We start from the raw sequence: 25466 nt of genomic DNA on the forward strand, positions 1-25466 counted from the left end.
CGAGTTGAGTTCGCTCCTCGAGTTGAGTACCGAGTCCATGAGTCGACTACCTACTCCTCGTGCCGACTCTACATGACTCCTCGAGTTGAGTTCACTCCTCGAGTTGATTCCCGAGTCCATGAGTCGAATAACTACTCCTCGTGCGGACTCTACATGACTCCTCGAGTTGAGTTCGCTCCTCGAGATGAGTACCGAGTCCGCGAGTCGACTAACTACTCCTCGTGCCGACTCTACGTGACACCTGGAGTTGTGTTCACTCCTCAATTCGAGTTCGTTCCTCGAGTTGAGTCCCGAGTCCACGAGTTGACTAACTACTCCTCGTGCCGATTCTACATGACTCCTCGAGTTGAGTTTACTCCTAGAGTTGAGTTCGATCCTCGAGTTGAGTCCCGAGTCCACGAGTGGATTAACTACACCTCGTGTCGACTGTACATGACTACTCGAGTTGAGTTCGCTCCTCGAGTTGAGTCCCGAGTCCATGAGTTGACTAACTACTCCTCGTGCCGAGTCTACATGACTCCTCGAGTTGAGTTCACTCCTCGGGTTGAGTTCGCTCCTCGAGTTGAGTACCGAGTCCATGAGTCGACTACCTACTCCTCGTGCCGACTCTACATGACTCCTCGAGTTGAGTTCACTCCTCGAGTTGATTCCCGAGTCCATGAGTCGAATAACTACTCCTCGTGCCGACTCTACATGACTCCTCGAGTTGAGTTCGCTCCTCGAGATGAGTACCGAGTCCGCGAGTCGACTAACTACTCCTCGTGCCGACTCTACGTGACACCTGGAGTTGTGTTCACTCCTCAATTCGAGTTCGTTCCTCGAGTTGAGTCCCGAGTCCACGAGTTGACTAACTACTCCTCGTGCCGATTCTACATGACTCCTCGAGTTGAGTTCACTCCTAGAGTTGAGTTCGATCCTCGAGTTGAGTCCCGAGTCCACGAGTGGATTAACTACACCTCGTGTCGACTGTACATGACTACTCGAGTTGAGTTCGCTCCTCGAGTTGAGTCCCGAGTCCATGAGTTGACTAACTACTCCTCGTGCCGAGTCTACATGACTCCTCGAGTTGAGTTCACTCCTCGAGTTGAGTTCGCTCCTCGAGTTGAGTACCGAGTCCATGAGTCGACTACCTACTCCTCGTGCCGACTCTACATGACTCCTCGAGTTGAGTTCACTCCTCGAGTTGAGTTCGCTCCTCGAGTTGAGTCCCGATCCCATGAGTCAACTAACTACTCCTCGTGCCGACTCTACATGACTCCTCGAGTTGAGTTCACTCCTCGAGTTGAGCTCGCTCCTCGAGTTAAGTACCGAGTTCGCGAGTCAACCAACTACTCCTCGTGCCGACTCTACATGACTCCTCGAGTTGAGTTCACCACTCCAGTTGAGTTCGTTTCTCAAGTTAAGTACCGAGTTCGCGAGTCGACTCTACATGACTCCTCGAGATGAGTCCCGAGTCCACGAGTTGACCAACTACTCCTCGTGCTGACTCTACATGACTCCTCGAGTTGAGTTCACTCCTCAAGTTGAGTTCGCTCCTCGAGTTGAGTACCGAGTCCATGAGTCGACTAACTACTCCTCGTTCCGACTCTACATGACTCCTCGAGTTGAGTTCACTCCTCGAGTTGAGTTCGCTCCTCGAGTTGAGTCCCGAGTCCAGGAGTCGACTAACTACTCCTCGTGTCGACTCTACATGACTCCTCGAGTTGAGTTCACCACTCGAGTTGAGTTCACTCCTCGAGTAGAGTTCGCTCCTCGAGTTGAGTCCCGATTGCACGAGTCGACTTACTACTCCTCGTGCCGAATCTACATCACTCCTCTAGTTGATTCCCGAGTCCATGAATCGAATAACTACTCCTCGTGCCGACTCTACATGACTCCTCGAGTTGAGTTCGCTCCTCGAGATGAGTACCGAGTCTGCCAGTCGACTAACTACTCCTCGTGCCGACTCTACGTGACACCTGGAGTTGTGTTCACTCCTCGATTCGAGTTCGTTCCTCGAGTTGAGTCCCCAGTCCACGAGTTGACTAACTACTCCTCGTGCCGATTCTACATGAGTCCTCAAGTTGAGTTCACTCCTCGAGTTGAGTTCGCTCCTAGAATTGAGTACCGAGTCCATGAGTCGACTACCTACTCCTCGTGCCGACTCTACATGACTCCTCGAGTTGAGTTCACTCCTCGAGTTGATTCCCGAGTCCATGAGTCGAATAACTACTCCTCGTGCCGACTCTACATGACTCCTCGAGTTGAGTTCGCTCCTCGAGATGAGTACCGAGTCCGCGAGTCGACTAACTACTCCTCGTTCCGACTCTACGTGACACCTGGAGTTGTGTTCACTCCTCAATTCGAGTTCGTTCCTCGAGTTGAGTCCCGAGTCCACGAGTTGACTAACTACTCCTCGTGCCGATTCTACATGACTCCTCGAGTTTAGTTCACTCCTAGAGTTGAGTTCGATCCTCGAGTTGAGTACCGAGTCCATGAGTCGAATAACTACTCCTCGTGCCGACTCTACATGACTCCTCGAGTTGAGTTCGCTCCTCGAGATGAGTACCGAGTCCGCGAGTCGACTAACTACTCCTCGTGCCGACTCTACGTGACACCTGGAGTTGTGTTCACTCCTCAATTCGAGTTCGTTCCTCGAGTTGAGTCCCGAGTCCACGAGTTGACTAACTACTCCTCGTGCCGATTCTACATGACTCCTCGAGTTGAGATCACTCCTCGAGTTGATTCCCGAGTCCATGAGTCGAATAACTACTCCTCGTGCCGACTCTACATGACTCCTCGAGTTGAGTTCGCTCCTCGAGATGAGTACCGAGTCCGCGAGTCGACTAACTACTCCTCGTGCCGACTCTACGTGACACCTGGAGTTGTGTTCACTCCTCAATTCGAGTTCGTTCCTCGAGTTGAGTCCCGAGTCCACGAGTTGACTAACTACTCCTCGTGCCGATTCTACATGACTCCTCGAGTTGAGTTCACTCCTAGAGTTGAGTTCGATCCTCGAGTTGAGTCCCGAGTCCACGAGTGGATTAACTACACCTCGTGTCGACTGTACATGACTACTCGAGTTGAGTTCGCTCCTCGAGTTGAGTCCCGAGTCCATGGGTTGACTAACTACTCCTCGTGCCGAGTCTACATGACTCCTCGAGTTGAGTTCACTCCTCGAGTTGAGTTCGCTCCTCGAGTTGAGTACCGAGTCCATGAGTCGACTACCTACTCCTCGTGCCGACTCTACATGACTCCTCGAGTTGAGTTCACTCCTCGAGTTGAGTTCGCTCCTCGAGTTGAGTCCCGAGTCCAGGAGTCGACTAACTACCCCTCGTGTCGACTCTACATGACTCCTCGAGTTGAGTTCACCACTCGAGTTGAGTTCACTCCTCGAGTAGAGTTCGCTCCTCGAGTCGACTTACTACTCCTCGTGCCGAATCTACATCACTCCTCTAGTTGATTCCCGAGTCCATGAATCTAATAACTACTCCTCGTGTCGACTCTACATGACTCCTCGAGTTGAGTTCACTTCTCGAGTTGAGCTCGCTCCTCGAGTTAAGTACCGAGTTCGCGAGTCAACCAATTACTCCTCGTGCCGACTCTACATGACTCCTCGAGTTGAGTTCACCACTCCAGTTGAGTTCGTTTCTCAAGTTAAGTACCGAGTTCGCGAGTCGACTCTACATGACTCCTCGAGATGAGTCCCGAGTCCACGAGTTGACCAACTACTCCTCGTGCTGACTCTACATGACTCCTCGAGTTGAGTTCACTCCTCAAGTTGAGTTCGCTCCTCGAGTTGAGTACCGAGTCCATGAGTCGACTAACTACTCCTCGTTCCGACTCTACATGACTCCTCGAGTTGAGTTCACTCCTCGAGTTGAGTTCGGTCCTCGAGTTGAGTCCCGAGTCCAGGAGTCGACTAACTACTCCTCGTGTCGACTCTACATGACTCCTCGAGTTGAGTTCACCACTCGAGTTGAGTTCACTCCTCGAGTAGAGTTTACTCCTAGAGTTGAGTTCGTTCCTCGAGTTGAGTCCCCAGTCCACGAGTTGACTAACTACTCCTCGTGCCGATTCTACATGAGTCCTCAAGTTGAGTTCACTCCTCGAGTTGAGTTCGCTCCTAGAATTGAGTACCGAGTCCATGAGTCGACTACCTACTCCTCGTGCCGACTCTACATGACTCCTCGAGTTGAGTTCACTCCTCGAGTTGATTCCCGAGTCCATGAGTCGAATAACTACTCCTCGTGCGGACTCTACATGACTCCTCGAGTTGAGTTCGCTCCTCGAGATGAGTACCGAGTCCGCGAGTCGACTAACTACTCCTCGTGCCGACTCTACGTGACACCTGGAGTTGTGTTCACTCCTCAATTCGAGTTCGTTCCTCGAGTTGAGTCCCGAGTCCACGAGTTGACTAACTACTCCTCGTGCCGATTCTACATGACTCCTCGAGTTGAGTTCACTCCTAGAGTTGAGTTCAATCCTCGAGTTGAGTCCCGAGTCCACGAGTGGATTAACTACACCTCGTGTCGACTGTACATGACTACTCGAGTTGAGTTCGCTCCTCGAGTTGAGTCCCGAGTCCATGAGTTGACTAACTACTCCTCGTGCCGAGTCTACATGACTCCTCGAGTTGAGTTCACTCCTCGAGTTGAGTTCGCTCCTCGAGTTGAGTACCGAGTCCATGAGTCCACTACCTACTCCTCGTGCCGACTCTACATGACTCCTCGAGTTGAGTTCACTCCTCGAGTTGATTCCCGAGTCCATGAGTCGAATAACTACTCCTCGTGCCGACTCTACATGACTCCTCGAGTTGAGTTCGCTCCTCGAGTTGAGTACCGAGTCCATGAGTCGACTACCTACTCCTCGTGCCGACTCTACATGACTCCTCGAGTTGAGTTCAGTCCTCGAGTTGATTCCCGAGTCCATGAGTCGAATAACTACTCCTCGTGCCGACTCTACATGACTCCTCGAGTTGAGTTCGCTCCTCGAGATGAGTACCGAGTCCGCGAGTCGACTAACTACTCCTCGTGCCGACTCTACGTGACACCTGGAGTTGTGTTCACTCCTCAATTCGAGTTCGTTCCTCGAGTTGAGTCCCGAGTCCACGAGTTGACTAACTACTCCTCGTGCCGATTCTACATGACTCCTCGAGTTGAGTTCACTCCTAGAGTTGAGTTCGATCCTCGAGTTGAGTCCCGAGTCCACGAGTGGATTAACTACACCTCGTGTCGACTGTACATGACTACTCGAGTTGAGTTCGCTCCTCGAGTTGAGTCCCGAGTCCATGAGTTGACTAACTACTCCTCGTGCCGAGTCTACATGACTCCTCGAGTTGAGTTCGCTCCTCGAGTTGAGTACCGAGTCCATGAGTCGACTACCTACTCCTCGTGCCGACTCTACATGACTCCTCGAGTTGAGTTCACTCCTCGAGTTGAGTTCGCTCCTCGAGTTGAGTCCCGAGTCCAGGAGTCGTCTAACTACTCCTCGTGTCGACTCTACATGACTCCTCGAGTTGAGTTCACCACTCGAGTTGAGTTCACTCCTCGAGTAGAGTTCGCTCCTCGAGTTGAGTCCCGATTCCACGAGTCGACTTACTACTCCTCGTGCCGAATCTACATCACTCCTCTAGTTGATTCCCGAGTCCATGAATCGAATAACTACTCCTCGTGCCGACTCTACATGACTCCTCGAGTTGAGTTCGCTCCTCGAGATGAGTACCGAGTTTGCCAGTCGACTAACTACTCCTCGTGCCGACTCTACGTGACACCTGGAGTTGTGTTCACTCCTCGATTCGAGTTCGTTCCTCGAGTTGAGTTACGAGTCCACGAGTTGACTAACTACTCCTCGTGCCAATTCTACATGAGTCCTCAAGTTGAGTTCACTCCTCGAGTTGAGTTCGCTCCTAGAATTGAGTACCGAGTCCATGAGTCGACTACCTACTCCTCGTGCCGACTCTACATGACTCCTCGAGTTGATTCCCGAGTCCATGAGTCGAATAACTACTCCTCGTGCCGACTCTACATGACTCCTCGAGTTGAGTTCGCTCCTCGAGATGAGTACCGAGTCCGCGAGTCGACTAACTACTCCTCGTGCCGACTCTACGTGACACCTGGTGATGAGGACATCACCACGAACATGCATTCGCATTCAATCAAGGATACACCGGAGGGCCCAATGACGCGAGCCAGAACCAAGAGATTCAAAGAGCAAGTGACCAGCCTACTTCACAAGTTTGGAGCCCAAAATATTGCCATAGAAGAGCCCAGAATCGTCAACATGATCTCAGCCCAAACTCAAGGCAATAATCCGAAATAGAGTCAAGCCCAAAGGGATAAACGAATTTTATGTGTGTGTGAGACTGTTGGTTTTCTTGTAACCGTTTGTGAGCTTATGGTCTGAGAGTTATTTCCTTTTTGTGTTAAATTCGAGATTTATGGCGTCTCTTTGGTTTTTGTAACCATAATCTCGAATTGAGTATTTGTAGTAATTGTGTGGAAGTAGAAGGCAGACCATCTTTGATTATCAAACATTTGTGTGAGGATTAGTTCTCTGAAATTTTAAGCCCTAAACGAAGAACTTATCAAGGCAATCCCTTGTGGCGTTCTTGATTATCCAATCTTATCAATAGTTCGCACCATAAACTATTGTGGCGATTTTCATTCCATACAACCTCTACGACCCTTATCTGAATTCAACACAAACCATAAATCCACAAACAACATCCGAAATTGCATATTCAAGGCCAAGCTGATCAGGTATTTCGACTCTCGAGACGACTCCACGTTCATTCCGCTTTGATCCGAGGCTCCTTTCATTCTCTCGAAGGGATTCTCTATCATTTGGTATCAGAGCTTAGGCTCTCAATTAGTCAATTGTTTTTTCTTTTTACCCTTTCTTTCAAAAAAAAAAAACGCAAAAAGAAAAAAAAAAGAAAAAGAAAGACAAAAACGCAAAAAAAAAAAAAAAAAAAAAAAAAAGCTCCAGAAAGTTTTTCTCTCCAGAAAGGTATTCTCTCCAGAAAGTTGAGTCCCTCCAGAAAACTCTCTCTCTCCAGAAAACTTTTTTTTTCTCTTGTGTGTTTAATTTATCTCTTTTCCTTTTCCTTCAAAATACTTTCTTCCAGATTATATATCCCAGAATACTTCTTCTCCACAATCTTTTAGCATATACCATTCCAGTTCTTAACCAGAAAAAAAAAAAAAAAAAAAAAAAAAGAGTACAAAATTTTTTTTCTTCAGAAGTTATTGTATTTTTGGCATCCTGGTGTGATTCTGAGCGTTTTGAGCTCCCTCTCACGAAAGTGATTTTTTTTTACCATTTTGTACGGATTTTACTGTTCACCGTCGAAAATTTTACCTTTTTCCAGCTTTTTCCTTCAGCCACCACCACCTTGATCGTTTTTCTGTTTGGGTTTTAAAATTTTAAGAGGACTTACGAGCGGAAAAAGGCAGAGTGTTACATTATAGCAAAAGCCATATTTGAGTGTCCAAACACGAGTGAATTTCCAAATTACGAGCGAAACACGTAAGGGAGTGATTTTGTGAGGACCATTAACCTTATATATCGTATATATATACTACTGTTCATTTACGCAGATTCATGACAACTCCTCGACGAGATAGTGCTTCATCCTCGCAACCACCTTTGACGATGGACGACCTTGTCCACACCATGCAGCGGTTCCTCGATCCGATTCTTGCCCGCTTAGACAACATCGAACAACATCAAACTGCAGAATTTGTGCACACCGAGCAACGGCAAGCACCTGACTTCGAGAACCCGTTCTACCACCAAGGAGACCAAAGACGTGGTTTTCCATCACGCCGCGGACAAACACGCGGACGAGGCCTTCCACCAGCGCATCGCGGAACTTGGACGAACGACGACGACGAACAAGTTGTTTCCGATGTTTTGGATTTTGATCACCCTCGAGGACGAGCTCATGCACACCACCGTCACCATGATGATGATTTCCGCGGCATCAAAATGCGTGTTCCTTCCTTCGACGGCAAGAACGACCCCGACGCTTACTTTGATTGGGAGCGGAAGATTGAACTCATTTTCGATTGTCACCAATATTCGGATTTGAGGAAGGTGAAGCTCGCCGCCACGGAATTCAGTGACTATGCCTTGATATGGTGGGAGCAGATTTCCACTAGTAGACGACGTGCCGGCGAACAGCCCATTGCCACATGGGACGAGATGAAAACAGTCATGCGCAAGCGGTTCATTCCGACCCATTATTACCGCGACATGTTCAACCGCCTTCAGCGTCTTCGACAAGGTTCACGCTCCGTTGAAGAGTACTTTCAAGACCTGGAAATGACTCTCATGCGCACCGGAGTTGACGAAGAACGGGAGGCAACCATGGCCCGTTTCTTGTCCGGTCTCAACCGAGATATCGCACGCCAAGTCGAAATCAAACAGTTTATCGACATGGAGGATTTGGTGCATATGGCAATAGTGGTCGAGAAACAGCTCAAAACAGACTCCTCAAGATACAACCGCTTCCCCGACAAAACACCATGGCAATCCACCTTCCCCAACACCGGCGAAAACAAATACTCTCCTCCGAAGCCACAATCGGCCTTACCAACCGTCCCTCACCAACGACCACCTCCCGACCCCGTGAACAAAGGCAAGCTTCCCGCTTCGACCCCTCAACGTAACCGCGACCTCACCTGCTTCAAATGTCGAGGTAAAGGCCATATTGCTTCCGAATGTCCAAACAAGCGCTCCATGATTCTCCTACCCGACGGTGATGTAATCACGGACGATGAGGCAGCAACCCAAACCGGTGTTGATTATGGCGAACCGACCTACGACGACTATGAGGTTGAAGTTGAAGATGAACAACTCACCTTGGTCACCCGGCGAGTGCTTAGTGTTTCCGCCAAAGACGATGATGAGCACGCGCAGCGAGAATCCATCTTCCACACTCGCTGCCATATCCATGACAAAGTGTGCAGCCTCATTATTGATAGCGGCAGCTGCACCAACGTCGCAAGCACCATCCTTGTCCACAAGCTGTCCTTGCCAACCTCCAAGCATCCTCACCCGTACAAGCTCCATTGGTTGAACGATAGTGGCGAAGTACGCGTCACCGACCAGGTCCTTGTCCCTTTCAAAATTGGCAAATACGAGGACGAAGTTTTATGCGACGTTGCACCAATGGAAGTGTGTCACCTCCTCCTTGGCCGCCCTTGGCAATTCGACCGACGTACTGTTCATGATGGTCTTTCCAACAAATACAAATTCCTCCACAAAAACCATCAGATTGTCCTTTCCCCACTTTCTCCATCCCAAGTCCTCAAAGATCAAGCTCACCTCCACCAAAATGCCAACCACATTAAACACATTAGCCATTCTCCCAAACAGACCACGAGTACCAAAGAAAAAGCCAATCAAACTCTGGTCAAAACCCATGAGAGAAAACAAAATTTTTTAGTGAGTGCAAGCAAGGTTAAAAAGGCAATTTTTAATGAAAAACCGATTATGATGTTCTTGCACAAAGGACATCTTTTACACGCTGACCAACTTGACAAAAATTTGCCTAGTCTTGTTGTGGAATTGTTACAGGATTTTGCGGACGTTTTTCCCGATGATGTTCCATCCGGTTTGCCACCAATCCGCGGCATCGAACATCAAATTGACTTAGTCCCCGGCGCTGCCCTTCCAAATCGTCCAGCGTACCGTGTTAATCCAACCGAGACAAAGGAGCTCCAGCGACAAATTGATGACCTCATGGCCAAAGGATACATCCGCGAGAGCTTGAGTCCATGCGCGGTACCCGTTCTCCTCGTCCCAAAAAAAGATGGCAGCTGGCGCATGTGTGTAGATTGTCGCGCCATCAACTTCATCACGGTAAAGTATCGATTTCCTATTCCTAGGTTAGATGATATGCTTGATGAATTGCATGGTGCGTGTGTTTTTACAAAAATTGACTTGCGAAGTGGTTATCACCAAATAAGAATGAAAGAGGGTGATGAATGGAAAACAGCTTTCAAAACAAAACAAGGTTTATACGAGTGGTTAGTCATGCCGTTTGGTTTAACAAATGCTCCGAGTACTTTCATGCGCTTAATGAACCATGTACTTCGTTCTTTCATTGGGAAATTTGTGGTTGTTTATTTCGATGATATCTTGATTTATAGTATGACTTTTGATGACCACATGATTCATTTGAACAAGGTTTTTGAAGTGTTGCGCAAAGAACAATTATATGCTAACTTGTCCAAATGCTCTTTTTGCACGGACAAAGTTGTGTTTCTTGGTTTCGTAGTCAGCGCTAAAGGAATCTCCGTGGATAGCGCGAAAGTCAAGGCAATTCAAGAGTGGCCAACACCAACGACCGTGCAACAAGTTAGAAGCTTCCACGGCCTTGCGGGATTTTACCGTCGCTTTGTTCCCAATTTCAGCACCATCGCAGCCCCTTTGACCGAATTAATAAAAAAAGATGTGGGATTCCAATGGGGATACGAGCAAGAGGGAGCATTCCAAACTTTGAAAGAGCGCCTCATCAATCCTCCTCTTTTGGCGCTGCCCAATTTTGACCAGCCCTTCGAAATTCAATGCGACGCTTCAGGCATTGGTATTGGCGCTGTCCTTATGCAACAAGGACGTCCCTTGGCGTATTTCAGCGAGAAATTGAAAGGCGCATCGCTGAATTACCCGACCTACGACAAAGAGCTCTACGCACTCATCCGCGCTTTGGAAACATGGCAACACTATCTCCTTTCCAAAGAGTTCATCATTCACACCGACCACGAGTCCTTAAAGTACCTCAAAGGACAACACAAGTTGAATAAACGACATGCGACGTGGGTAGAGTTCATCGAACCTTTTCCTTACGTCATTCGGTACAAATCAGGTAAAGAGAATGTGGTAGCCGACGCCCTTTCTCGGAGGTATGTTTTACTTTCATCTTTGACTGCACACTTGTTGGGTTTTGAAATAATAAAAGAGTTGTACAAAGATGATTCGGATTTTGGTGAAATTCATGCAAACTGTTCACAAAAAGCTTTTGGAAAATTTTATTTGCATGATGGATTTTTGTTTTACAAAAACAAGCTATGTTTGCCTAGTGGTTCTATGCGTGAATTACTTATTCGTGAGGCACATAGTGGTGGTTTGATGGGTCATTTTGGTGTTGCTAAAACGCTGCCTATTTTGCAATCAAATTTTTATTGGCCGAACATGCGAAAAGATGTTGAACGAATTTGTGGAAATTATATTGTTTGTAAAAAGGCTAAATCAAAAAGTCTGCCCCATGGTATGTACACTCCTCTTCCCGTGTCTACTTCTCCTTGGATTGATTTATCTATGGACTTTGTTTTAGGTTTGCCTCGATCTAGCAAGGGAAATGATTCCATTTTTGTTGTCGTTGATCGGTTCTCCAAGATGGCGCATTTCAGCCCCTGCAAGAAGACCAGCGATGCTTCCAACATCGCCAACTTGTTCTTCCGCGACATCGTACGACTCCACGGTATGCCTAAAACCATTGTTTCCGATCGTGATGCGAAATTCTTGAGTTATTTTTGGAAGACATTGTGGACAAAATTAGGTACGAAATTACTTTTCTCTACCACTTGTCACCCCCAAACTGATGGGCAAACGGAAGTTGTGAATAGAACATTGTCTACTTTGTTGCGTGCCATAATCAAAACTAATCTTAAGTCTTGGGAAGAATGTTTGCCTCATGTCGAATTTGCATACAATCACAGCAAGCATTCAGCCACTACATTTTCACCTTTCGAAATTGTGTATGGTTTCAATCCTATTACGCCTTTGGATTTGTTTCCTTTGCCTAGTTCTCAACAGGTTAATCTCGATGGCGCACGGAAGGCTGATTTTGTACAATCTCTCCACGAAAAAGTTCGGGCCAACATTGAGCGACGCAACGATCAATATGCAAAGCAAGCAAACAAAGGGCGCACAAAAGTTTTGTTTCAGCCCGGAGATTGGGTTTGGATTCATATGCGCAAGGAACGTTTTCCAGAACAACGCAAGTCCAAGTTACTCCCTCGCGGCGACGGTCCATTCCAAGTGGTGTCGAAAATCAACGACAATGCATACAAACTTGATCTCCAAGGTAAGTATAATGTAAGTGCTACTTTTAATGTTGCTGATTTGTCTCCTTTTCATGCAGATTTGGATTTGAGGGCAAATCCTTTCCAACCCGGGGGCAATGATGAGGACATCACAACGAACATGCATTCGCATTCAATCAAGGATACACCGGAGGGCCCAATGACGCGAGCCAGAACCAAGAGATTCAAAGAGCAAGTGACCAGCCTACTTCACAAGTTTGGAGCCCAAAATATTGCCATAGAAGAGCCCAGAATCGTCAACATGATCTCAGCCCAAACTCAAGGCAATAATCCGAAATAGAGTCAAGCCCAAAGGGATAAACGAATTTTATGTGTGTGTGAGACTGTTGGTTTTCTTGTAACCGTTTGTGAGCTTATGGTCTGAGAGTTATTTCCTTTTTGTGTTAAATTCGAGATTTATGGCGTCTCTTTGGTTTTTGTAACCATAATCTCGAATTGAGTATTTGTAGTAATTGTGTGGAAGTAGAAGGCAGACCATCTTTGATTATCAAACATTTGTGTGAGGATTAGTTCTCTGAAATTTTAAGCCCTAAACGAAGAACTTATCAAGGCAATCCCTTGTGGCGTTCTTGATTATCCAATCTTATCAATAGTTCGCACCATAAACTATTGTGGCGATTTTCATTCCATACAACCTCTACGACCCTTATCTGAATTCAACACAAACCATAAATCCACAAACAACATCCGAAATTGCATATTCAAGGCCAAGCTGATCAGGTATTTCGACTCTCGAGACGACTCCACGTTCATTCCGCTTTGATCCGAGGCTCCTTTCATTCTCTCGAAGGGATTCTCTATCACCTGGAGTTGTGTTCACTCCTCAATTCGAGTTCGTTCCTCGAGTTGAGTCCCGAGTCCACGAGTTGACTAACTACTCCTCGTGCCGATTCTACATGACTCCTCGAGTTGAGATCACTCCTAGAGTTGAGTTCGATCCTCGAGTTGAGTCCCGAGTCCACGAGTGGATTAACTACACCTCGTGTCGACTGTACATGACTACTCGAGTTGAGTTCGCTCCTCGAGTTGAGTCCCGAGTCCATGAGTTGACTAACTACTCCTCGTGCCGAGTCTACATGACTCCTCGAGTTGAGTTCACTCCTCGAGTTGAGTTCGCTCCTCGAGTTGAGTACCGAGTCCATGAGTCGACTACCTACTCCTCGTGCCGACTCTACATGACTCCTCGAGTTGAGTTCAGTCCTCGAGTTGATTCCCGAGTCCATGAGTCGAATAACTACTCCTCGTGCCGACTCTACATGACTCCTCGAGTTGAGTTCGCTCCTCGAGATGAGTACCGATTCCGCGAGTCGACTAACTACTCCTCGTGCCGACTCTACGTGACACCTGGAATTGTGTTCACTCCTCAATTCGAGTTCGTTCCTCGAGTTGAGTCCCGAGTCCACGAGTTGACTAACTACTCCTCGTGCCGATTCTACATGACTCCTCGAGTTGAGTTCACTCCTAGAGTTGAGTTCGATCCTCGAATTGAGTCCCGAGTCCACGAGTGGATTAACTACACCTCGTGTCGACTGTACATGACTACTCGAGTTGAGTTCGCTCCTCGAGTTGAGTCCCGAGTCCATGAGTTGACTAACTACTCCTCGTGCTGAGTCTACATGACTCCTCGAGTTGAGTTCACTCCTCGAGTTGAGTTCGCTCCTCGAGTTGAGTACCGAGTCCATGAGTCGACTACCTACTCCTCGTGCCGACTCTACATGACTCCTCGAATTGAGTTCACTCCTCGAGTTGATTCCCGAGTCCATGAGTCGAATAACTACTCCTCGTGCCGACTCTACATGACTCCTCGAGTTGAGTTCGCTCCTCGAGATGAGTACCGAGTCCGCGAGTCGACTAACTACTCCTCGTGCCGACTCTACGTGACACCTGGAGTTGTGTTCACTCCTCAATTCGAGTTCGTTCCTCGAGTTGAGTCCCGAGTCCACGAGTTGACTAACTACTCCTCGTGCCGATTCTACATGACTCCTCGAGTTGAGTTCACTCCTAGAGTTGAGTTCGATCCTCGATTTGAGTCCCAAGTCCACGAGTGGATTAACTACACCTCGTGTCGACTGTACATGACTACTCGAGTTGAGTTCGCTCCTCGAGTTGAGTCCCGAGTCCATGAGTTGACTAACTACTCCTCGTGCCGAGTCTACATGACTCCTCGAGTTGCGTTCACTCCTCTAGTTGAATTCGCTCCTCGAGTTGAGTACCGAGTCCATGAGTCGACTACCTACTCCTCGTGCCGACTCTACATGACTCCTCGAGTTGAGTTCACTACTCGAGTTGATTCCCGAGTCCATGAGTCGAATAACTACTCCTCGTGCCGACTCTACATGACTCCTCGAGTTGAGTTCGCTCCTCGAGATGAGTACCGAGTCCGCGAGTCGACTAACTACTCCTCGTGCCGACTCTACGTGACACCTGGAGTTGTGTTCACTCCTCAATTCGAGTTCGTTCCTCGAGTTGAGTCCCGAGTCCACGAGTTGACTAACTACTCCTCGTGCCGATTCTACATGACTCCTCGAGTTGAGTTCACTCCTAGAGTTGAGTTCGATCCTCGAGTTGAGTCCCGAGTCCACGAGTGGATTAACTACACCTCGTGTCGACTGTACATGACTACTCGAGTTGAGTTCGCTCCTCGAGTTGAGTCCCGAGTCCATGAGTTGACTAACTACTCCTCGTGCCGAGTCTACATGACTCCTCGAGTTGAGTTCGCTCCTCGAGTTGAGTACCGAGTCCATGAGTCGACTACCTACTCCTCGTGCCGACTCTACATGACTCCTCGAGTTGAGTTCACTCCTCGAGTTGAGTTCGCTCCTCGAGTTGAGTCCCGAGTCCAGGAGTCGTCTAACTACTCCTCGTGTCGACTCTACATGACTCCTCGAGTTGAGTTCACCACTCGAGTTGAGTTCACTCCTCGAGTAGAGTTCGCTCCTCGAGTTGAGTCCCGATTCCACGAGTCGACTTACTACTCCTCGTGCCGAATCTACATCACTCCTCTAGTTGATTCCCGAGTCCATGAATCGAATAACTACTCCTCGTGTCGACTCTACATGACTCCTCGAGTTGAGTTCGCTCCTCGAGTTGAGTTCACTCCTCGAGTTGAGCTCGCTTCTCGAGTTAAGTACCGAGTTCGCGAGTCAACCAACTACTCCTCGTGCCGACTCTACATGACTCCTCGAGTTGAGTTCACCACTCCAGTTCAGTACGTTTCTCAAGTACCGAGTTCGCGAGTCGACTCTACATGACTCCTCGAGATGAGTCCCGAGTCCACGAGTTGACCAACTACTCCTCGTGCTGACTCTACATGACTCCTCGAGTTGAGTTCACTCCTCAAGTTGAGTTCGCTCCTCGAGTTGAGTACCGAGTCCATGAGTCGACTAACTACTCCTCGTTCCGACTCTACATGACTGCTCGAGTTGAGTTCACTCCTCGAGTTGAGTTCGGTCCTCGAGTTGAGTCCCGAGTCCAGGAGTCGACTAACTACTCCTCGTGTCGACTCTACATGACTCCTCGAGTTGAGTTCACCACTCGAGTTGAGTTCACTCCTCGAGTAGAGTTCGCTCCTCGAGTTGAGTCCCGATTCCACGAGTCGACTTACTACTCCTCGTGCCGAATCTACATCACTCCTCTAGTTGATTCCCGAGTCCATGAATCGAATAACTACTCCTCGTGCCGACTCTACATGTCTCCTCGAGTTGAGTTCGCTCCTCGAGATGAGTACCGAGTTTGCCAGTCGACTAACTACTCCTCGTGCCGACTCTACGTGACACCAGGAGTTGTGTTCACTCCTCGATTCGAGTTCGTTCCTCGAGTTGAGTCCCGAGTCCACGAGTTGACTAACTACTCCTCGTGCCAATTCTACATGAGTCCTCAAGTTGAGTTCACTCCTCGAGTTGAGTTCGCTCCTAGAATTGAGTACCGAGTCCATGAGTCGACTACCTACTCCTCGTGCCGATTCTACATGACTCCTCGAGTTGATTCCCGAGTCCATGAGTCGAATATCTACTATTCGTGCCGACTCTACATGACTCCTCGAGTTGAGTTCGCTCCTCGAGATGAGTACCGAGTCCGCGAGTCGACTAACTACTCCTCGTGCCGACTCTACGTGACACCAGGAGTTGTGTTCACTCCTCGATTCGAGTTCGTTCCTCGAGTTGAGTCCCGAGTCCACGAGTTGACTAACTACTCCTCGTGCCAATTCTACATGAGTCCTCAAGTTGAGTTCACTCCTCGAGTTGAGTTCGCTCCTAGAATTGAGTACCGAGTCCATGAGTCGACTACCTACTCCTCGTGCCGATTCTACATGACTCCTCGAGTTGATTCCCGAGTCCATGAGTCGAATAACTACACCTCGTGTCGACTGTACATGACTACTCGAGTTGAGTTCGCTCCTCGAGTTGAGTCCCGAGTCCATGAGTGGACTAACTACTCCTCGTGCCGACTCTACATGACTCCTCGAGTTGAGTTCACTCCTCGAGTTGAGTTCGCTCCTCGAGTTGAGTCCCGATCCCATGAGTCAACTAACTACTCCTCGTGCCGACTCTACATGACTCCTCGAGTTGAGTTCACTCCTCGAGTTGAGCTCGCTCCTAGAATTGAGTACCGAGTCCATGAGTCGACTACCTACTCCTCGTGCCGATTCTACATGACTCCTCGAGTTGATTCCCGAGTCCATGAGTCGAATAACTACTCCTCGTGCCGACTCTACATGACTCCTCGAGTTGAGTTCGCTCCTCGAGATGAGTACCGAGTCCGCGAGTCGACTAACTACTCCTCGTGCCGACTCTACGTGACACCTGGAGTTGTGTTGACTCCTCAATTCGAGTTCGTTCCTCGAGTTGAGTCCCGAGTCCACGAGTTGACTAACTACTCCTCGTGCCGATTCTACATGACTCCTCGAGTTGAGTTCACTCCTAGAGTTGAGTTCGATCCTCGAGTTGAGTCCCGAGTCCACGAGTGGAATAACTACACCTCGTGTCGACTGTACATGACTACTCGAGTTGAGTTCGCTCCTCGAGTTGAGTCCCGAGTCCATGAGTTGACTAACTACTCCTCGTGCCGAGTCTACATGACTCCTCGAGTTGAGTTCACTCCTCGAGTTGAGTTCGCTCCTCGAGTTGAGTACCGAGTCCATGAGTCGACTACCTACTCCTCGTGCCGACTCTACATGACTCCTGGAATTGAGTTCACTCCTCGAGTTGATTCCCGAGTCCATGAGTCGAATAACTACTCCTCGTGCCGACTCTACATGACTCCTCGAGTTGAGTTCGCTCCTCGAGATGAGTACCGAGTCCGCGAGTCGACTAACTACTCCTCGTGCCGACTCTACGTGACACCTGGAGTTGTGTTCACTCCTCAATTCGAGTTCGTTCCTCGAGTTGAGTCCCGAGTCCACGAGTTGACTAACTACTCCTCGTGCCGATTCTACATGACTCCTCGAGTTGAGTTCACTCCTAGAGTTGAGTTCGATCCTCGAGTTGAGTCCCAAGTCCACGAGTGGATTAACTACACCTCGTGTCGACTGTACATGACTACTCGAGTTGAGTTCGCTCCTCGAGTTGAGTCCCGAGTCCATGAGTTGACTAACTACTCCTCGTGCCGAGTCTACATGACTCCTCGAGTTGCGTTCACTCCTCGAGTTGAATTCGCTCCTCGAGTTGAGTGCCGAGTCCATGAGTCGACTACCTACTCCTCGTGCCGACTCTACATGACTCCTCGAGTTGAGTTCGCTCCTCGAGTTGAGTCCCGAGTCCATGAGTCAACTAACTACTCCTCGTGCCGACTCTACATGACTCCTCTAGTTGAGTTCACTCCTCGAGTTGAGCTCGCTCCTCGAGTTATGTACCGAGTTCGCGAGTCAACCAACTACTCCTCGTGCCGACTCTACATGACTCCTCGAGTTGAGTTCACCACTCCAGTTGAGTTCGTTTCTCAAGTTAAGTACCGAGTTCGCGAGTCGACTCTACATGACTCCTCGAGATGAGTCCCGAGTCCACGAGTTGACCAATTACTCCTCGTGCTGACTCTACATGACTCCTCGAGTTGAGTTCACTCCTCAAGTTGAGTTCGCTCCTCGAGTTGAGTACCAAGTCCATGAGTCGACTAACTACTCCTCGTGCCGACTCTACATGACTCCTCGAGTTGAGTTCACTCCTCGAGTTGAGTTCGCTCCTCGAGTTGAGTCCCGAGTCCAGGAGTCGACTAACTACTCCTCGTGTCGACTCTACATGACTCCTCGAGTTGAGTTCACCATTCGAGTTGAGTTCACTCCTCGAGTAGAGTTCGCTCCTCGAGTTGAGTCCCGATTCCACGAGTCGACTTACTACTCCTCGTGCCGAATCTACATCACTCCTCTAGTTGATTCCCGAGTCCATGAATCGAATAACTACTCCTCGTGCCGACTCTACATTACTCCTCGAGTTGAGTTCGCTCCTCGAGATGAGTACCGAGTCTGCCAGTCGACTAACTACTCCTCGTGCCGACTCTACGTGACACCTGGAGTTGTGTTCACTCCTCGATTCGAGTTCGTTCCTCGAGTTGAGTCCCGAGTCCACGAGTTGACTAACTACTCCTCGTGCCGATTCTACATGACTCCTCGAGTTGAGTTCACTCCTCGAGTTGAGTTCGCTCCTAGAATTGAGTACCAAGTCCATGAGTCGACTACCTACTCCTCATGCCGACTCTACATGACTCCTCGAGTTGAGTTCACTCCTCGAGTTGATTCCCGAGTCCATGAGTCGAATAACTACTCCTCGTGCCGACTCTACATGACTCCTCGAGTTGAGTTCGCTCCTCGAGATGAGTACCGAGTCCGCGAGTCGACTAACTACTCCTCGTGCCGACTCTACGTGACACCTGGAGTTGTGTTCACTCCTCAATTCGAGTTCGTTCCTCGAGTTGAGTCCCGAGTCCACGAGTTGACTAACTACTCCTCGTGCCGATTCTACATGACTCCTCGAGTTGAGTTCACTCCTAGAGTTGAGTTCAATCCTCGAGATGAGTCCCGAGTCCACGAGTGGATTAACTACACCTCGTGTCGACTGTACATGACTACTCGAGTTGAGTTCGCTCCTCGAGTTGAGTCTCGAGTCCATGAGTTGACTAACTACTCCTCGTGCCGAGTCTACATGACTCCTCGAGTTGAGTTCACTCCTCGAGTTGAGTTCGCTCCTCGAGTTGAGTACCGAGTCCATGAGTCGACTACCTACTCCTCGTGCCGACTCTACATGACTCCTCGAGTTGAGTTCAGTCCTCGAGTTGATTCCCGAGTCCATGAGTCGAATAACTACTCCTCGTGCCGACTCTACATGACTCCTCGAGTTGAGTTCGCTCCTCGAGATGAGTACCGAGTCCGCAAGTCGACTAACTACTCCTCGTGCCGACTCTACGTGACACCTGGAGTTGTGTTCACTCCTCAATTCGAGTTCGTTCCTCGAGTTGAGTCCCGAGTCCACGAGTTGACTAACTACTCCTCGTGCCGATTCTACATGACTCCTCGAGTTGAGTTCACTCCTAGAGTTGAGTTCGATCCTCGAGTTGAGTCCCGAGTCCACGAGTGGATTAACTACACCTCGTGTCGACTGTACATGACTACTCGAGTTGAGTTCGCTCCTCGAGTTGAGTCCCGAGTCCATGAGTTGACTAACTACTCCTCATGCCGAGTCTATATGACTCCTCGAGTTGAGTTCACTCCTCGAGTTGAGTTTGCTCCTCGAGTTGAGTACCGAGTCCATGAGTCGACTACCTACTCCTCGTGCCGACTCTACATGACTCCTGGAATTGAGTTCACTCCTCGAGTTGATTCCCGAGTCCATGAGTCGAATAACTACTCCTCGTGCCGACTCTACATGACTCCTCGAGTTGAGTTCGCTCCTCGAGATGAGTACCGAGTCCGCGAGTCGACTAACTACTCCTCGTGCCGACTCTACGTGACACCTGGAGTTGTGTTCACTCCTCAATTCGAGTTCGTTCCTCGAGTTGAGTCCCGAGTCCACGAGTTGACTAACTACTCCTCGTGCCGATTCTACATGACTCCTCGAGTTGAGTTCACTCCTAGAGTTGAGTTCGATCCTCGAGTTGAGTCCCAAGTCCACGAGTGGATTAACTACACCTCGTGTCGACTGTACATGACTACTCGAGTTGAGTTCGCTCCTCGAGTTGAGTCCCGAGTCCATGAGTTGACTAACTACTCCTCGTGCCGAGTCTACATGACTCCTCGAGTTGCGTTCACTCCTCGAGTTGAATTCGCTCCTCGAGTTGAGTACCGAGTCCATGAGTCGACTACCTACTCCTCGTGCCGACTCTACATGACTCCTCGAGTTGAGTTCGCTCCTCGAGTTGAGTCCCGAGTCCATGAGTCAACTAACTACTCCTCGTGCCGACTCTACATGACTCCTCTAGTTGAGTTCACTCCTCGAGTTGAGCTCGCTCCTCGAGTTATGTACCGAGTTCGCGAGTCAACCAACTACTCCTCGTGCCGACTCTACATGACTCCTCGAGTTGAGTTCACCACTCCAGTTGAGTTCGTTTCTCAAGTTAAGTACCGAGTTCGCGAGTCGACTCTACATGACTCCTCGAGATGAGTCCCGAGTCCACGAGTTGACCAACTACTCCTCGTGCTGACTCTACATGACTCCTCGAGTTGAGTTCACTCCTCAAGTTGAGTTCGCTCCTCGAGTTGAGTACCAAGTCCATGAGTCGACTAACTACTCCTCGTGCCGACTCTACATGACTCCTCGAGTTGAGTTCACTCCTCGAGTTGAGTTCGCTCCTCGAGTTGAGTCCCGAGTCCAGGAGTCGACTAACTACTCCTCGTGTCGACTCTACATGACTCCTCGAGTTGAGTTCACCATTCGAGTTGAGTTCACTCCTCGAGTAGAGTTCGCTCCTCGAGTTGAGTCCCGATTCCACGAGTCGACTTACTACTCCTCGTGCCGAATCTACATCACTCCTCTAGTTGATTCCCGAGTCCATGAATCGAATAACTACTCCTCGTGCCGACTCTACATTACTTCTCGAGTTGAGTTCGCTCCTCGAGATGAGTACCGAGTCTGCCAGTCGACTAACTACTCCTCGTGCCGACTCTACGTGACACCTGGAGTTGTGTTCACTCCTCGATTCGAGTTCGTTCCTCGAGTTGAGTCCCGAGTCCACGAGTTGACTAACTACTCCTCGTGCCGATTCTACATGACTCCTCGAGTTGAGTTCACTCCTCGAGTTGAGTTCGCTCCTAGAATTGAGTACCAAGTCCATGAGTCGACTACCTACTCCTCGTGCCGACTCTACATGACTCCTCGAGTTGATTCCCGAGTCCATGAGTCGAATAACTACTCCTCGTGCCGACTCTACATGACTCCTCGAGTTGAGTTCGCTCCTCGAGATGAGTACCGAGTCCGCGAGTCGACTAACTACTCCTCGTGCCGACTCTACGTGACACCTGGAGTTGTGTTCACTCCTCAATTCGAGTTCGTTCCTCGAGTTGAGTCCCGAGTCCACGAGTTGACTAACTACTCCTCGTGCCGATTCTACATGACTCCTCGAGTTGAGTTCACTCCTAGAGTTGAGTTCAATCCTCGAGATGAGTCCCGAGTCCACGAGTGGATTAACTACACCTCGTGTCGACTGTACATGACTACTCGAGTTGAGTTCGCTCCTCGAGTTGAGTCTCGAGTCCATGAGTTGACTAACTACTCCTCGTGCCGAGTCTACATGACTCCTCGAGTTGAGTTCACTCCTCGAGTTGAGTTCGCTCCTCGAGTTGAGTACCGAGTCCATGAGTCGACTACCTACTCCTCGTGCCGACTCTACATGACTCCTCGAGTTGAGTTCAGTCCTCGAGTTGATTCCCGAGTCCATGAGTCGAATAACTACTCCTCGTGCCGACTCTACATGACTCCTCGAGTTGAGTTCGCTCCTCGAGATGAGTACCGAGTCCGCGAGTCGACTAACTACTCCTCGTGCCGACTCTACGTGACACCTGGAGTTGTGTTCACTCCTCAATTCGAGTTCGTTCCTCGAGTTGAGTCCCGAGTCCACGAGTTGACTAACTACTCCTCGTGCCGATTCTACATGACTCCTCGAGTTGAGTTCACTCCTAGAGTTGAGTTCGATCCTCGAGTTGAGTCCCGAGTCCACGAGTGGATTAACTACACCTCGTGTCGACTGTACATGACTACTCGAGTTGAGTTCGCTCCTCGAGTTGAGTCCCGAGTCCATGAGTTGACTAACTACTCCTCATGCCGAGTCTATATGACTCCTCGAGTTGAGTTCACTCCTCGAGTTGAGTTTGCTCCTCGAGTTGAGTACCGAGTCCATGAGTCGACTACCTACTCCTCGTGCCGACTCTACATGACTCCTCGAGTTGAGTTCACTCCTCGAGTTGATTCCCGAGTCCATGAGTCGAATAACTACTCCTCGTGCCGACTCTAAATGACTCCTCGAGTTGAGTTCGCTCCTCGAGATGAGTACCGAGTCCGCGAGTCGACTAACTACTCCTCGTGCCGACTCTACGTGACACCTGGAGTTGTGTTCACTCTTCAATTCGAGTTCGTTCCTCGAGTTGAGTCCCGAGTCCACGAGTTGACTAACTACTCCTCGTGCCGATTCTACATGACTCCTCGAGTTGAGTTCACTCCTAGAGTTGAGTTCGATCCTCGAGTTGAGTCCCGAGTCCACGAGTGGATTAACTACACCTCGTGTCGACTGTACATGACTACTCGAGTTGAGTTCGCTCCTCGAGTTGAGTCCCGAGTCCATGAGTTGACTAACTACTCCTCGTGCCGAGTCTACATGACTCCTCGAGTTGAGTTCACTCCTCGAGTTGAGTTCGCTCCTCGAGTTGAGTACCGAGTCCATGAGTCGACTACCTACTCCTCGTGCCGACTCTACATGACTCCTCGAGTTGAGTTCAGTCCTCGAGTTGATTCCCGAGTCCATGAGTCGAATAACTACTCCTCGTGCCGACTCTACATGACTCCTCGAGTTGAGTTCGCTCCTCGAGATGAGTACCGAGTCCGCGAGTCGACTAACTACTCCTCGTGCCGACTCTACGTGACACCTGGAGTTGTGTTCACTCCTCAATTCGAGTTCGTTCCTCGAGTTGAGTCCCGAGTCCACGAGTTGACTAACTACTCCTCGTGCCGATTCTACATGACTCCTCGAGTTGAGTTCACTCCTAGAGTTGAGTTCGATCCTCGAGTTGAGTCCCGAGTCCACGAGTGGATTAACTACACCTCGTGTCGACTGTACATGACTACTCGAGTTGAGTTCGCTCCTCGAGTTGAGTCCCGAGTCCATGAGTTGACTAACTACTCCTCATGCCGAGTCTATATGACTCCTCGAGTTGAGTTCACTCCTCGAGTTGAGTTTGCTCCTCGAGTTGAGTACCGAGTCCATGAGTCGACTACCTACTCCTCGTGCCGACTCTACATGACTCCTCGAGTTGAGTTCACTCCTCGAGTTGATTCCCGAGTCCATGAGTCGAATAACTACTCCTCGTGCCGACTCTAAATGACTCCTCGAGTTGAGTTCGCTCCTCGAGATGAGTACCGAGTCCGCGAGTCGACTAACTACTCCTCGTGCCGACTCTACGTGACACCTGGAGTTGTGTTCACTCTTCAATTCGAGTTCGTTCCTCGAGTTGAGTCCCGAGTCCACGAGTTGACTAACTACTCCTCGTGCCGATTCTACATGACTCCTCGAGTTGAGTTCACTCCTAGAGTTGAGTTCGATCCTCGAGTTGAGTCCCGAGTCCACGAGTGGATTAACTACACCTCGTGTCGACTGTACATGACTACTCGAGTTGAGTTCGCTCCTCGAGTTGAGTCCCGAGTCCATGAGTTGACTAACTACTCCTCGTGCCGAGTCTACATGACTCCTCGAGATGAGTTCACTCCTCGAGTTGAGTTCGCTCCTCGAGTTGAGTACCGAGTCCATGAGTCGACTACCTACTCCTCGTGCCGACTCTACATGACTCCTCGAGTTGAGTTCAGTCCTCGAGTTGATTCCCGAGTCCATGAGTCGAATAACTACTCCTCGTGCCGACTCTACATGACTCCTCGAGTTGAGTTCGCTCCTCGAGATGAGTACCGAGTCCGCGAGTCGACTAACTACTCCTCGTGCCGACTCTACGTGACACCTGGAGTTGTGTTCACTCCTCAATTCGAGTTCGTTCCTCGAGTTGAGTCCCGAGTCCACGAGTTGACTAACTACTCCTCGTGCCGATTCTACATGACTCCTCGAGTTGAGTTCACTCCTAGAGTTGAGTTCGATCCTCGAGTTGAGTCCCGAGTCCACGAGTGGATTAACTACACCTCGTGTCGACTGTACATGACTACTCGAGTTGAGTTCGCTCCTCGAGTTGAGTCCCGAGTCCATGAGTTGACTAACTACTCCTCATGCCGAGTCTATATGACTCCTCGAGTTGAGTTCACTCCTCGAGTTGAGTTTGCTCCTCGAGTTGAGTACCGAGTCCATGAGTCGACTACCTACTCCTCGTGCCGACTCTACATGACTCCTCGAGTTGAGTTCACTCCTCGAGTTGATTCCCGAGTCCATGAGTCGAATAACTACTCCTCGTGCCGACTCTAAATGACTCCTCGAGTTGAGTTCGCTCCTCGAGATGAGTACCGAGTCCGCGAGTCGACTAACTACTCCTCGTGCCGACTCTACGTGACACCTGGAGTTGTGTTCACTCTTCAATTCGAGTTCGTTCCTCGAGTTGAGTCCCGAGTCCACGAGTTGACTAACTACTCCTCGTGCCGATTCTACATGACTCCTCGAGTTGAGTTCACTCCTAGAGTTGAGTTCGATCCTCGAGTTGAGTCCCGAGTCCACGAGTGGATTAACTACACCTCGTGTCGACTGTACATGACTACTCGAGTTGAGTTCGCTCCTCGAGTTGAGTCCCGAGTCCATGAGTGGACTAACTACTCCTCGTGCCGAGTCTACATGACTCCTCGAGTTGAGTTCACTCCTCGAGTTGAGTTCGCTCCTCGAGTTGAGTACCGAGTCCATGAGTCGACTACCTACTCCTCGCGCCGACTCTACATGACTCCTCGAGTTGAGTTCACTCCTCGAGTTGAGTTCGCTCCTCGAGTTGAGTCCCGAGTCCATGAGACAACTAACTACTCCTCGTCCCGACTCTACATGACTCCTCGAGTTGAGTTCACTCCTCGAGTTGAGCTCGCTCCTCGAGTTAAGTACCGAGTTCGCGAGTCAACCAACTACTCCTCGTGCCGACTCTACATGACTCCTCGAGTTGAGTTCACCACTCCAGTTGAGTTCATTTCTCAAGTTAAGTACCGAGTTCGAGAGTCGACTCTACATGACTCCTCGAGATGAGTCCCGAGTCCACGAGTTGACCAA

At 49.6% G+C, this 25466-nt stretch overlaps 1 protein-coding gene across 1 annotated transcript; it reads left to right on the plus strand.

Annotated features, from left to right (window-relative positions):
• Positions 1 to 7635: 7635 nt before the first annotated feature.
• Positions 7636 to 12375, plus strand: LOC149397590 (uncharacterized). The gene is made up of 6 exons (XM_089614275.1): positions 7636 to 10892; positions 11056 to 11113; positions 11233 to 11257; positions 11324 to 11470; positions 11549 to 12076; positions 12134 to 12375. Exons 1-6 carry the CDS (start codon positions 7636 to 7638, stop codon positions 12373 to 12375), a joined length of 4257 nt encoding a protein of 1418 aa, XP_089470401.1.
• The last annotated feature ends 13091 nt before the right edge of the window (positions 12376 to 25466 follow it).

This window comes from Urtica dioica, chromosome 5 (genome assembly GCF_054948205.1).
Source record: "Urtica dioica subsp. dioica isolate 48M chromosome 5, U.dioica_male_clone48M_v1_H2, whole genome shotgun sequence".
Classification (NCBI taxonomy): Eukaryota; Viridiplantae; Streptophyta; class Magnoliopsida; order Rosales; family Urticaceae; genus Urtica; species Urtica dioica.

Bases quoted from the DNA above. Each gene is read 5' to 3' on its own strand.
- LOC149397590 (XM_089614275.1), top strand. From the start codon at position 7,636: ATGGACGACCTTGTCCACACCATGCAGCGGTTCCTCGATCCGATTCTT. The intron at 10,893-11,055 runs GTATGTTTTACT...TACAAAAACAAG, and splicing joins GCCGACGCCCTTTCTCGGAG to CTATGTTTGCCTAGTGGTTC. The intron at 11,114-11,232 runs GTTTGATGGGTC...GTTTGTAAAAAG, and splicing joins TCGTGAGGCACATAGTGGTG to GCTAAATCAAAAAGTCTGCC.